The sequence below is a fragment of the Echinops telfairi genome, unplaced genomic scaffold (genome assembly GCF_000313985.2).
Source record: "Echinops telfairi isolate 266 unplaced genomic scaffold, ASM31398v2 ScPeMD7_5592;HRSCAF=6446, whole genome shotgun sequence".
Classification (NCBI taxonomy): Eukaryota; Metazoa; Chordata; class Mammalia; order Afrosoricida; family Tenrecidae; genus Echinops; species Echinops telfairi.
In genome coordinates, this window is record NW_022109491.1 from 12,117,912 (window position 1) to 12,132,605 (window position 14,694).

The following is a 14,694-nucleotide window of genomic DNA, read 5'->3' on the forward strand; positions in this document are numbered from 1 at the left end:
TCACCAGGAGAAATAAGCCTGATCATGCTGGTATGCTATTAGGCTTCACTTCTGAATTTCAGAAATTACTTTTTCTCAGTCTCAGAAAAGCACTCTTCTGTGTTTCATAGGTTTTGGTTCTTCAAAATCGCCGCCCTTATTGGGGTCATGGTTGGGTCTTTCTACATTCCTGGCGGTCATTTCACCACAGGTACGATTCAGTATTTGGGGAGTTAACAATGGAATCTAGAGCAGCAGTTCGCAACCTGTGGGTCATGACCCTTGTGGGGGTCGAATGACCCTTTCCTAGGGGTCGCCCGATCCATAACAATAGCAAAATTACAGTGATGAAGTAGCAACAAAGATAATTTTATGGTTCGGGGTTACCACAACATGAGGAACTATATGAAAGGGTCACAGCATTAGGAAGGTTGAGGACCACTGATCTGTAGGTTGTGTGAGTGATGGGATTAAACGATGCTTTCATTGCTGATATTGCAGTACTGTGTGTGACATGACATGCTATCCAGCTCTGTGACTTGGTACTAAAGGGATGGGTTAATGCCAAGAGGTATGCACCCCCCCTACTGCTCAGCTTTGCTGGCACTGTATGCTACACTTTCACTAGTGTTGTAGAAGTTTGCCTGCTCACTTGCAGTGCTAAGTACAGAGCTTGAAAAGCTAAGGACTGGCAATTCTTGCATTCCACTCTTGGCTTAACCTGTTTGCTTTAACATGGCATCGAGTGATGTCTGTGGATTTCCATACCGATTTCCCTCCTCTCAAGTAAAAGACAAGCTGTTAATAGCATTTGGAATGTCCTTTGGCACAAGCTAAAACAAAATTTAAAAAGTGAAACCCAGCAGGGGAAAAAAAAAAGAAACCCCGCAGGACACTCTTGCTCTTCTTGTGGAGACAGAATCAGTCCTTACTGTTCTCAGTTGAGTTTAAGTCTCTTTAGAGTATTAGACAATAAGATTCTGAAATGTCTCATCACCTCTTTGTTACAGTCCCAATGACAGGGTGGAGGGCACAGAGGGGGCTTGCTCAGGATTCACAGGGTGCCCCTGACAGCCATCTCAGGGTTTGGGGTACATAGTACGGCCTGGGCCCCTTGTCCCATGCCCTGAGGCCAGGTGACCAGGGTGAGGGGTGGCTCCATAGGGCTTTTATGCTTTTCCCTTGTTGAGTTTTGTATCATAATTTTTATATTGTCCCCAAGTGTCAGAAGTATGTGTTTACCAGGAAGGCCAGGTTCTGAGCCTGCCCCAGCACTACTGCCCTGCCCCTTTAGCCCAGGAGGCCTTGCCAGGCTTTATGCTCATGGGAACACCTTGTGCCTGACCCTACCAGTACCAGTAAAGAGGCTTATTTAAAAAAGCCACCAAAGATGATCCTGAAATGTGACTCCTGTGCTAAAGAATAACTCTGTTCTCTTGGTTTGTAGCCTGGTTCATTATTGGCATGGCGGGGGCCTTCGTCTTCATCCTTATCCAGCTGATGCTGTTGGTGGATTGTGTTCACTCTTGGAATGAGAGTTGGGTCAATAAAATGGAAGAAGGAAACCCAAGGTGCTGGTATGCCGGTAGGTACCTCAACTCGGCGAGAGTAAACATCCAGCGAGACCTGTTGATGGCTTATGTGCACCCCCCCCTTATGGAGTGCTTTTAAAACACAAACCTGAGTCAATTCGAAGTTGTTTTCTTCCAATCATTTGTTTTGGGATTTAATTAGATGCCTTTTTAGATCAAGAAAGGGAGTTTTTAAATTGTCATTGACTGGTATAGTCCTTGTTTTGAGTACCTTGTCTCCATGGGTGGGGGACACAGATGGATTCTACATAGGGGCTATCTCAGGCAGAGAGTGAGGAGAAGCTCTGGTTGGTTGGATTTTGAGAGTGTGACCCGAAATCTCCTAAGTGTCCTACTGACTGGTTAAGAGCACTTAGAATCTAGGCTGGGAGTAAGACTTACATGCTTTTTAGTGATTGAGAGGGACTTTGGACCCTGTGCTCATTAGAGGCAATGATCTAGTTACACCTCATATGGTGACTATTCTTCCATGCCAGTGAGTGAATCGTGCGTTTGACAAGTTGTCCGTAGACTGGATGTACCATAATTTATTTAGCCAAGTTGAAAAAAAGCCGGGGGGTGGGGGTATTTCCAGACTCCTGTTGAAAGAGCCTGTGAGCACATTACGAATGTTCCACAAAGCATCAAAAGAAGATGGAAAGAATACACGGAGTCACTGTACCAAAAAGAATTTGTTGATGTTCAACCATTTCAGGAGGCAGTGTATGATTAAGAGTTGGTATTAAAGGATGAAGTCCAAGCTGCACTAAAGACATGGGCGAAAAACCCCCAAGGTTCCGAGAATTGGCATTACTAATTGAGATGTTTCCACAAACAGTAAGCATTCATTCCTCTAAATCAAGAAATTAGGGAGGAAGATACTTGGCCAGCCAGCTAGAAGAGATCCTTATTTGTATCCACTCCAAAGAGATGCAACGCCACAGATGTTGACATAATCACGTGCAGCTAAAATGTTGATAGATGATTTTTTAAAATATATAATCGTTGGGGCCTCTTACATATATTGTAATACATCCATCATACCAAGTATGTAATAGATGATTTGTAAAAGGTTGCAGAAGTGCATAACAGAACTGCCAGAAATTCAGATTGGGTTCAGAAGAGGATGTGGAATGAAGGAGGTCATTGATGATGCTAGACGGGTCTTGGATGAAAACCAAGAATACGGGAAAGATGCGCTTAGCTGTGTCTTACTGACTGTGCGACTGTTCGACTGTGGATCATAATAAAGAGTAGGAATTCTAGAAAAATCGGAGAAGCTGGCCTTGGGTTTGGAGGAAGAGTCTTAATAATCTGGTGTATGCGGAGGACACAATCTTGCTCACTGAAAGGGAAGAGGATGAGAAGCACTTAGTGATGAAGATCAAGGATTGTATCCTTCAGTATGAATGACACCTGAAAATAAAACAAATCCTGACATCTGGGACAGTAAGCAGTATGACGACAAAGTGTTGAAGTTGTCAAGGATCTCAGTTTACTTGGATTCACAACACGCGTGATGGATTGCACTGGGCACACCTCTCACAGAAGATCTCTACTTTGAGGACTAAGGTGGACTTGCCTCAAGCCATGGCATCTTCAGTTTCATTAGATACATGCAAAAATTAGACGGGGAATGAGGAAGACAAAATTTATGTCTTTGAATTATGATATTAGAGAATATTGAGTAGATACGTACTTTGAGAAGAATAGGTGGTCTTGGAAGAAGTACAGCCAGCATGTCCCTAAGATGGGAAGATGGGCAAGATATGACAAAATACCCATTTATAAACTATCAAGGGCTCATGAGGGAGGGGGGAGCGGGGAGGGAGGGCGAAAATGAGGACCTAATGTCGGGGTTTAAGTGGAGAGAAAATGTTTTGAGAAACGATGTACAAATGCGCTTTACACAATTGATGTGTGTATGGATTGGGATAACAGTCGTATGAGCCCCTAATAAAATGTTAAAATGGTGATGGTGGGGTATCGGCGCACCCACACCGGGCCCGGCATCAGGAAGAACCAGTCCTTGGAGAAGGACCTCATGCTTGGTAGAGGAGGATTAGCTGGCAAAGAGGATCTCCAACAAGATGGATTAACACAGTGGCTGCAACAGTGGGCTCAGGCTTCACAGTGAGTCCCAGGATGGTGCCGGAGTTGGCAGTTTTCTGTTTTGTTGAACATCGGCTTCCCGTGTGTCAGAACTCTCACAGTAACGTGGGTTACGTACATTGTTGGTCATGACTATTATAATAGTCTCTATCACTATAAATGTCTACCCAACCCTTTAAGCCAAGTAAGTGATCCAGGATGGGAACTTTGTGGATTCTGGAGTTTAACATTGAGCCAACTCCTCATGCAACCTGAAACTTCAACTGGGGGATTCCTGTGACGTCACCGTAAATTATTGACTGCCGAAAAGTGAAATTATGCCTCTATTTTCATGTAAAGTAGAAGAAAGCTAATCTCCATTGTAAACATTTATATACTCGAGTATAAGCCGATCCAAATATCAGCTGAGGCACCTAATTTTAGCATAAGAATGTGCTGAAGACCTCGGCTGATTCACGGATGTGTGCGGTAGTTGTGTTGCCGTGACGGGCATTCAGGTCGGTTTCTCTGTCCCTCCACAGCTTTATTGTCTGCCACCAGCTTCCTTTACCTCCTGTCGTTCGTCTTTGTTGTGCTGTTCTACGTTTACTTCACCAAGCCGGATGGCTGCACGGAAAACAAGTGCTTCATCACCATTAATCTGGTCCTGTGCATTGTGGTTTCTGTCATATCCATTCATCCGAAAGTCCAGGTAAGGTTACTTGCTGCATCATTTCCCTTACGAATGGGTTTTCATTAACGTTGGCTCACCGCCCCAGTGACTTGAGACTTTAGAGTTCGTAGGAAGTACTTAACCCATGGGAATGATTCAGGAGCCCTGGTGACAGAGGGGAATCGAGTGAAAACAGTTGGCTTTGGTGTCTGGAAACAGAGTCCATGCTCTTGAGTGTCACCTGAGCTTTAGAAATAAACAGCTACCATCACTTCTCTGACAAATGAAAATGGAGATCTCGACGGAGCACTGGTCACCTAGTAGTGACACCCCAAGACCAGACACCGAGACTGTTCCCCCCACATGAAGGGATGAGCACATGAACGCCCTGTGGGATGCACAGGTACCTCCAGGTTCGGAAATGCCTCGAGAGCCAATAGAGCCTGGTTCTTTCCCAGTCGAACAAAAAAACAGCAAACCATTTGTTATCTGCCCGCTGAATGCTGAGCTCACTGGAGAAACCACTCCTTGCGCTCCCTGGGACATTGTCTTCCTTTGGATTCCGCAGGAACACCAGCCTCATTCTGGCCTCCTGCAGTCCTCCTCCATCACCCTCTACACCATGTTCCTCACCTTGTCAGCCATGTCCAGTGAACCTGGTAAGGGAATTCAATAGCACATGTATTTGATGAACAAAAGGTAGGACACTGCCCGTTGCGTGGGTGAAAAACTAGAGCTTAGAGCAGAGATCCTCAAACTACGGCCCGCCGAGGACATTTCTTTATCCGGCCCGCTGGGTGTTTTTGCCCTGTTTGTTTTTTTACTTCAAAATAAGATATGTGCAGTGTGCATAGGAATTTGTTCATAGTTTTTTTTTAAACTATAGTCCAGCCCTCCAACGGGTCTATTTAAAAAGTTTGAGGACCCCTGGCTTAAAGGAAGGCAAACAAAACAAAGACCACTTATCTGTACCTTGTGTCTGCGTGCTCACAGATACCTTTCCAGTTTCATGCCCATGCCCATTCACAGGTGACGCGTGGCCTAGCCTTTCTGCTCCTGGATTCAGCATGACTAGTTAAGAGTTGCTGTAGCCCTTTGGTAGTGTTGCTCTCATTGTAGGCACAAGAGAAACAGTTGGAGGTACCCTCCTTTTGTAGAAACGTAGCATGGGTTCTCAGCATGTTCTATGGACCCCTTTTAAAAGTAAATGGTTATGGAGCCTCCAGTGATCACTTCATATTCAGTGTGTCCCTTCTAACTGTGCAAATGAAACTCGGGAGACACTATGGCTCAAGCCTTGGCCGAACCAGAACCCACCAGTGAGACCATGCACCCAGTGACATTAAGAGCGGGGTCCTGGCGCTTTGATGGACAGTCTGCTGTTAGGCCGTTGCTTTTTCACTTCTACAGTCACTGGGTCCACCACAAACAGGGGACTGACTGCTGAGTATGATAGTCCTGTTTACCATCCAGACCACCCCGTCCCCCCCTTGGGTGGAATGGGATGAGCTAGAACCAGGCTCATGAATAAAGCATCACTTCTTGTTTCCAGACGATTCCTGCAAACCCAGCCTGCTGAGCATCATCACACACATCACTGCGTCAGCCTCGGCCCCTGGGAATTCATCTACTCCAAGCCCTACAGTTGCTCCATTAGCAAATAGTGGGCCTTACCTGGATATCCAGAGCTGCATGGGGCTGGGAGTCTCTGTTATCTGCATTGTGTATTCTAGGTAAGTTAAATGTGCTTACATTAAGATTCTCATGAAGGCTCTTGATCATTGGAGAGGATATTTGAACAACTGCAGGATTGTCTACATTAAAAGCTAGCATCTGGTCAACCCACAGGTAGCCAGGATTGCCAGTTGATACCCATACTGCATTATACTGAATCTAGATTTTTACAAGTTTTGCCATCTGAGCAATATTCAAGTTTCTCGTCCATGATTATGGGCTGTCTTTCCATCTAGTTTCTCAAAAAACAAAGCCCCCAAACTCAATGCTATCCAGTTGATGCCAACTCGTAGCTACCCTATGGGACAGGGTACAACTACCCAGTGGGTTGCCCGGGAATAGAAAGTCTAGTCTTTTGTCCTCCATCCAGCTAGGTGGTCTTTAGTTCTTCCAGTGTTGTATAGGTGTCAGTCTACAAGTCTTACTTTTTGTTAGATTTATTCCCAAGAATTTTTTGAAACTATTATAAATGGAATTGTTCTTTAATTTTTGGATTATTAATTGCTAGATTTTCTCTATAATCAAGATCAGGTAATCTACAAATACCGTTTTACATCTTTTCATTCTGAATTCCTTTTGTTTTCTTTTTATTTACTTATTTTCCAAACATTTTATTAGGAGCTAATCCAAACATCATTCCATTCCATAGTTCAGCCACATCAAGCAGTGTTGTACAATTGCTACCATAATCAATTTCAAAATATTGTCTTCCTTCTTGAAGTCCCTAATATCAGCCCCCCGCTGTGCTCCCCTCGGAGCCCGTATTCTAGTCTGTCTCTGTGGATTCCGCAGCCTGGGATTCATGGTTTCCTTTCCTTACCAGGAGCCTCCAGCACAGTGGAGAGCAGATGCTGGTCTTTTCTTCTCGACCTTAGAGGGAGAGTATTCAGGCTTCCCCCACAGTCTGTTAGGAGTGGGTTTTTCCAGGGACGTCCTGATCAGGCTGAGAAAGTTCCTTTTTGTTCCTTGTTTGTGGCCTGTTTCTAGCATGAAAGGGTGTTGGGTTTTGCCGAAAGTTTTTTTCTGAGACTATTAGACAATTGTTAGATACTGTCCTTTCTCTGCATTTTGTCCAGATAGACATTTAACACACCTTTACTGAATGTCTTCCTTGTGCTAGACATACCTGGATGACTTCAGGAGTTCTTTGCATAGCAAGAGAGACTCAGTATGATGAGTGTGGTGGCAGAGGGGGCTCTGGGGATTTGAGGAGTGTCTCCTAAGCCAGGGAGAGTTTTCTAGAAGAAATGCCACATAGAGAATTTAAGGATGAGTTTCGTAGCTTCTGGGGTCAGAGCTCTTCCATACTAAGCATAGGAGAGACACTGAGGCTTTGGGCCTGGGCATCAGAGCACAGTGTGTGTTGTGGGGACTCCTAGATAATTACGCTCTCATGGAGTAGCTTAGGGGAGAGTCTTGTGACAGAGCAATATCCAGGACCTTAAGCAGGGCCTTCATAAACCCTTCAGCTTTCAGTCCCTAAGTAGGAACAGCTCAAAATAAAAACCTTAAGTCAGGCCAGAGGCAGCCGTTCATCTTCATGGTCCCTTTCTGATTCACCCATCTTCGGCTCATTTTCAGCATTCGCAATTCCAGTAAAAGCCAAGTGAGCAAGTTGACTTTGTCTGGGAGTGACAGCGTGATCCTCAATGACACAGCTGCCAGTGGTGGCAACGATGAAGAAGATGGACACCCTCGGCGAGCTGTGGACAATGAAAAGGAGGGAGTGCAGTACAGCTACTCTTTCTTCCACCTCATGCTCTGCTTGGCCTCCCTGCACATCATGATGACCCTGACCAACTGGTACAGGTAGGGTCACAGACAAAACCACCGGCCGACCTCTTGGGCTTTCTGTAAAATCTCCGTGTGTGTGGTCCTGTCCCCCGGATCCTTTATTCTTAACGGGTTCAGTGCTGGCTCTTCTGAAACAGTCCTTTGTCTTCGCCTCCGTTTAAAACCTATCCGGATTCTTTATGAAACTCTTGGAGGTGAAAGTTTACATAGAAAATTAGCCTCCTATTTAACCGTTTCTAAACTATTTGAACCATGGTGAGGAGCCCTGGCATTATGCTGGGTTACAATTTGGGCTTCTAACTGCATGGTTATCAGCAGTTCATGCCCACCATCTGATCTGTGGGAGAACGAAGAGGCTCTCGTAGATTGACAGCCTCGGACGCTCACATGGGCAGCTCTGCTCTGCCCCACAGGGTCTCTGAGAGTCAGAACCAACTTGACGGGAGCAAACAAGCTTTGCCATAAAGTGATGAGCTTTTTCATAATGTTATTGCCTCTTCGTGGTGGCTCTTCTGCTTCCACGGATCAGACTCCTCTCCCCTCCCTGGCCTTTCAGCTTGGTTGTAGAGTAAGTGCTGACTCGGTCTCACAGATGGGCTTATTTAAGGAGCACAGTACTTGCAGGTGACACTGGGTTGGCTGTTTTCTACTTGTGGGCTGGGTGAAGGTGTGCAGAGCACATCCGTTTCAATTCATATGCGTTTTACTTCATGGCATCAGTGGCAGTCCTCCCATTGTGAACATCACCTAGCCCCCTTCCTCCAGGTGTTTCCTAACCCTCTGAACTTTGTCCCTGGGCACATGCTGCCCTTTTGCCCTGAAACAGTTGACTGTTGTAAGGCGTGTGTATCTCCCTAGTGGTGGTGTTCCCCTTATAAGCCTGTCTTGTTCCACTGGAAATTGAGCCATCAGAGTGAGTTCCCTTCCAGACCTGAAAGGCACTAAGGGCCGGCTGGAATGTCAGTCGTGGGGCACTCATTCAGACCGGTCTTATTACCCACAAAACCAAACTCACTCATAGCCACCCTATAGAGGTGCCCCCCGGGTTTCTGAGACTGATTGTTAATGGGACTCGAAAATCCTGTCTCCTGAGGAGCTGCTAGTGGTTTTGAACTGTTGACCTTGCAGACACAGCATAACACTTACACCACCTGGGCTCTTAGGCTCTTAATGAGAGAGAGAGAGAGAGAAAATAAAAGAATAAATATGAGAATGAAAAAGAATGAGAATGTTGATTTTTTAGTGAACTGGTCCACTCCTGTTTCTCAATTTTCTGTGTGGCCATCCTTCATGGGAAATCATGCCAGTTGCTGCCCTCGGCTTTGGCCAAGGGTTGCTGATTGCTGTCCTATATCTGCCTTCATTACCTGACACTCTTTTCTCAGCCCGGATGCGGAGTTCCAAACCATGACCAGCAAGTGGCCAGCGGTGTGGGTCAAGATCAGCTCCAGCTGGGTCTGCCTCTTCCTGTACACCTGGAGCCTTGTGGCTCCCCTCGTCCTCACCGGTCGGGACTTCAGCTGAACCTGAGTGCCACCAAGACCCCTGCGATTCATAAAGGTCTCCTGCTGAAAGCTCATGTCCCTTTTATCGTTGCTTCAGTGACAAGATTCAGTGACTATGTCCCCGTTTACGTCAGATGGCAAGATGGAGTAGTGCTTGATCCGGGATCTTAGCTTTTCACTGCGTTGTACAGTGTGTCTGTTTGTAAGGCTATTGTACAGAAAGAAAGGTTTTGCATTTTAACATGAACTGCAGCTGTGCTGTGAAGAGAGTTCTTTATTCTAGATCTGTAGGTTTCCTACTGCTATGATTTCAAATGTAAGATAGACAAATATTGGGTATTTGAGGCTATCAGTAATATATTTCTATGGTAGTACCCTTCAGAAAGCATTTATCTGGCACGTGTTCTCTGAAAGCTCTCCCTGCGTACACTTGGGAGTGTGAGGGCAGGAGAGCTCCCCTGTCCCCAAAAGAGCGGTTGCCAGGTGGCTGCTACTTTACATTTTGAGTCTTTAATTTAGAAAAAAACAAAAAACACTGTGGCATCGGTGCTGCTTGATTTGAGTTCATGGCTTTGCTAAGTATGCTCCTGTCCCCAGACACTTTGTGGGCGGGTTAGTGAAGAGCTCCCTGGGAAAGCATTGCACTGCCAGTCTGTAATTCTTTGGTTATGAGTCTGTAAAAATCAAATGCATGTGGATTTACTACATTTGCACTCTAAAGATATTTGATTAAAATGGAAAGACTTTAAGCTTAAAGCCCCTTTTTTAAGTAGGTTTTTGGAATCAGTAGCCATTGTGTATTGATGGGATTGTAAGGGACAGGAGGGTTGTTGAGCGCCTAGCCAGTCGGTCCATTCTGTCTGCCGTGGAAGAGCTGCTTTGTAAGTAACATGGGCGTCACCGAAAGTTGCACTCACTGTTGTCTTGGTGGATGAGAAGCGAGAGGGACCGTCATGAAACTCATCTGCGAAGGGCAGCGTGCCTTGCTGCTCTCTAGACAAAAAGACTACTTGGGTGTCTTCCCTGCATCAGGCACGGTGAGGCTCTGAGGGTAGCACACACGGCACCGTCTGCCATGTTGGACTGAGAGTGCCGAGCAGACATGAGAGGAGACAGTGTGGTGGCATTCATGTGAGGGTTTAGAAATGAAAGTCTGTAGACTTAAAGACTGAGAGGTGCCTAGTCTGTCACGGTAAGCTTCCTGCAGGAGGGACCTCAAAAGCAAGAACGGTTACAAATTGGGGGTGGGAATGTGTCGGACGGGCAGGTGAAGCTGGGTGTGTAAGGCAGGGCAATTGGGGGCGGGGGTTAGTATAGCTAGAACGGGGAAGTGGGCAGAGACCAGATTATGGAGGGATTTTAAAACCACACTTGAGTGTAGACCTTGTGTGACCGGCCAAAGGGAGCATACTCAAAGTCGGCAATTGATCAGATGCATGGGGGGAGGTCGATTAGGGGGTGATGCTGGGCTAAGCGCCTAGGCAGTCGGTGTTCCGTTTATTTAGGAGCAGAAGGACACTCGGGTGGCGGCGGTCTTAAGAGTGGTATAGCAGGGACTGCATCCAGCGTACCCAATGTCTGGCTGTTGGACTGGCCGGCTGATATTTATTGAGTGCCCACTGCTTGGGCTTGAACCTCGGTGTTGCCTTCATTTGTACAATCGATGGCTTCGAGCCCTGTTTCCTGAAGTTGGTGATCTCATTCCCTGGGGGACACTGGACTGATTGGGTGGGTGGGGGGGGTGCTACAGAAGCAGATGCCGACACCATCCTGGATTACAGGCTCGAGCACAGAAGTGTTTCATTGCAGACTGAATCGTCTTTTTTGTTTCTTTAACCTAAAGTTAAAGGACGTTTGGTAAGCCTACGGGAACCTATGGCTTTGAGTAAATTTGCCAAGTGGGTCACACTAAGCATTCTGGCGAGGCTGCTCTTCTCAATATTTGCAAAAATGAGACACGACAGTATTAAAGGGCAAAGATGTTTGGCCAGACTTGGATGGAGCCTATAGTCAAGCTGTTCCTCAGAGAACTGAAGAGGTGGGAGGTGGGACAGGGCCGAGAGCAGGCAGGAGTGGGTCAGGGCCTGAGAAGCAGGGCTTAATAATGCATTGCTGGAACCAAGTTTTTGAAGCCAGTAAATGGTGTCAGGGTCCAGAGTGGAAGCATCACAACATTTGCGGGGCTGGCCGCAACTGGAGCTCTGCATTGACCCCTGTGGACCCAGAGGCCCCCTCTCCTCAGCAGCAGGACCAGTCAGGTGAAGACTTTACAAGTCCTCAGCTACAAGACACATAGTACTTCCACCCTGCACCCCCAGCTTCCTGTAACTCAAAATTAATGTAATTCTAACCTGTAAAATACATGTAATAAAAACCTGAATAAAGTGTTTATTTTTTTTCTCATGATAACTTCAATATTACTCTAAAGTTACAGTTTCTTAAGAGGTACTAAGGGGGCAGTGTGCCTGCTTGCTTGGTGGTTAAGAATGGGTAAAGCCTGCCTATTGGGAGTAAGCCCAATCTTACACCAGGCAGAAAAGGTCTTGTTTTACTTGGCCAGCGTTTTGAGCAAGGTCAGGACCAAATTTGGCAAAGCAGGGCAGTGTTTCGACTCATCCCATCTTCGATGAGCTGTCAGTGTGAGCTCCCTGGCTCAGAGGCCAGCTGGTGCTCTGGGGGACATCAAAGGCAACAGCTGGTCCCTAGCTTCAGCTGGAAGCATTCCGGTAGGCCCATGCCAGAGGGTTGGTCTTACTGGACCCTCAGTGAGTTGGGAAACAAAATTTATTTTGAGACGGGCCAAGAATGACCATGGTTTGGTTGTCAGTGCTTTTAATGTTCTAGACCAAAGTATAACATTTGGACCAGGGTCTATTTTTTTTTCCCCTCCCATGGCAAGCCATTGCTTGATGGCAGTTTTTCCTTTGGATGCAGATCTCAGATAACAAGCTTCTGCTTTTTAGGAACCGCTGCTCACCGCTGCTTTTTGCTCATTTGTTAGAGGAGCCCGGATCAGTCAGCTTTGATGTCCTGGACTGAAGCCACAGGAGGCCTAAGCTGCCAGGTGAAGAGTAACAATCTGTACCACATAAACAGCCACTTGCCCACAAGTAGCCAGCGAGCCAGCAGTACCGTAGTAAGGTAGGAACGATTCTCTCCCTTTGTGTGGTCGGACTGAGGGGTAGCGAAGTTAGTGCTCCGCCAACCTCACTTGGGAAGAGGCTAAGGAGAGCCAGGACTGCCTTCAGAGTTCCCGTTCCATCAGTCCCTGTTGTCCTGGAAAGACAGGAGGCACCACAGACATTTGCTGCCACAGGCTTGAAGGACTATCGACCGGTGCCATGGCCAGAGAGCACTGGAGAAAACTAGAAAACAAACCAGTACGTGCTGACTCAGAACATGGAAAATAACTCTAGGGCATAAGGGAGCCTTCTTGGTTCTCGGGACACCCCTGTGGTGGGAAGGATTGGAGATGTAGGCACCCTTTCTTCTCCCAGAGGAGCCACGGGCACACAGCTTCAGCATCCTGCTGTGACTCCCTCAGACACGGCTGACTGAAGAGCTGCTTAGGCGGCATTGTTTGGATTTTTGCATCATCAGAAGCAACAAGAAAAATGAACATCCTGTGATTCATCACCAGTACACCAGCCACCGCCCCCAGGAGGACCTGCCCTGTCTCCAGCGGGCAGTGTGTCCCTGCACACTGGAAGGAGAAACAGCCAAGTACGTGTGGGGTGATGCCATCAAGCCACACCCTAGCCACCCTTACAGCGTCGGCCTGCTTGTGGGTGCTTCTGGAGTGCAGTGTTTATTGCCAACTTTGGTCTGAGATGTGAAGAACTGTAATGCCTAACCTTCCACTACCCCAGAAGACAAGTCCTCTTGTAATGCAGCTCCTATTATGTGGGGGCTATTGGACAACATGGGTGAAACCAAGTACACCCTAATGTCAACCATTGAGAGGAAACGGCTGGGTTGGGCTTCTTTTTCCCTGTCCCACAGGGTCACGAGTTCGCTTAACCGACACCTTAAGGGGGAAAAAAGTGTTTCAAAGGAAAATCTTACTTAAAAGGTGGTTCAAAGTGAGTCATTGTAATAATGCCACAACGGTATCAGCACTCCACTCCCCAGTGAGGGAGCCGAGAATCAGCATTCGCAGACCCTGCCCAACGCTGAGTTCTGGAAGGCTGGCACACAGGAATCCGCACTGGATGCCTTACTGCTGACTCAGTTGGCAAACCCCTCAGGAGGAGGGAGTCGGTGCAGGCGGGGTGAGACGTGGGCAAGTGAGTTCAGGGATGGAGCTGGGGTTTGTACTAGGGCCGTTCTCCGCATCGTCCAGGAAGAGGCACACGTGTAGGGAATTGTGTGTGGCATCATGGGGACAGGGAGGAAGACGCCGGTGTCACTGGCTCACGTGGACGTTCCAGGGCGGTTTCTCCCTTGGTGCAATGCAGATAGGGAGGGTGGCTTCAAGGGACACCATTGCTGTGGCTGTCAAGTGCCCTGGGGTCTCCGAGCCCAGGGCTTGAGATCCTTGTGTCATCCCTCGTGACTCGGGCTGCTGAGTGACTCCCCAGGGCCACAGAGCAAGGTCAAGATGGGAGCCCAGCTCTCCTCGTTTACAAGCCTGCTTCTCCCAGTACCCCACTGCCTTGTATTTAGGGGAAACCGCATTTCTAGGTGTTTCTAAACTCGGCCGGAAATTCTCCCTGCAGACATTCCCAGGCTGCTCCTGAGGTTCACTGAGGTGGGGCTCTCCTGGAAGGCCATTTTATACCAACCCCATGTGGTGAGGGCCTTCATTTCCCCCCCAGAGGCCCTTGTTGAGCAACCTGGTCCAAACTTCCTGCAGTGCTGGACTGATTTGATTGCTGCTCAGCCTGACTCCTTCCTGCTCAGGCTGGAGGCCTGAGACTCGCAGCAGCACCCCGCTGATCTCTCCAGGCGAGTGTGGCTGGCCCTTTGTGAGCCCTTTTGAGACCAAGTTGTCTTCTGTTTGGAATGTTTTGTTGAAACCTTGTGTTTTCTAGTCAGGGAAGGAGTTTTGAGTGAAATGGGGTAAAATGTTTTTGAGGTAAGTGGGATTTTGATACAATGAGTGGAACACACAGGTCCTGAGTGGTCTCTGGTGTGCAGGTGAGTGGGATGAGGTCCATTTCTTCACATCCCATGGTTAGATAGCCCTTCCCCTCTGTGGCAGTGTACATGAAAAGTGGGATAGCAGCTTCCCATTAAACCCCAGAGGTGGAAAACTGTAGGTGGGTACTTTCTGTCCCATCGGTCACAAAAGCGTTAACTCACAGACACAACTTGTCAGGGGCACAATGGTAGAATTTAACCTCTG

At 47.4% G+C, this 14,694-nt stretch overlaps 1 protein-coding gene across 1 annotated transcript in view; it reads left to right on the plus strand.

Annotated features, from left to right (window-relative positions):
* The window catches only part of SERINC3 (serine incorporator 3), a 19,217-nt gene extending 7,481 nt beyond the window's left edge, over window positions 1-11,736 (plus strand). Inside the window, exons 4-10 of the mRNA XM_004698004.2 lie at window positions 111-190; window positions 1,427-1,564; window positions 4,184-4,353; window positions 4,883-4,973; window positions 5,867-6,047; window positions 7,630-7,857; window positions 9,228-11,736. Coding sequence (XP_004698061.1) covers window positions 111-190; window positions 1,427-1,564; window positions 4,184-4,353; window positions 4,883-4,973; window positions 5,867-6,047; window positions 7,630-7,857; window positions 9,228-9,366 — 1,027 coding nt within the window. The 3' untranslated portion in view covers window positions 9,367-11,736. The remainder of the gene's footprint in view (window positions 1-110; window positions 191-1,426; window positions 1,565-4,183; window positions 4,354-4,882; window positions 4,974-5,866; window positions 6,048-7,629; window positions 7,858-9,227) is intronic.
* The last annotated feature ends 2,958 nt before the right edge of the window (window positions 11,737-14,694 follow it).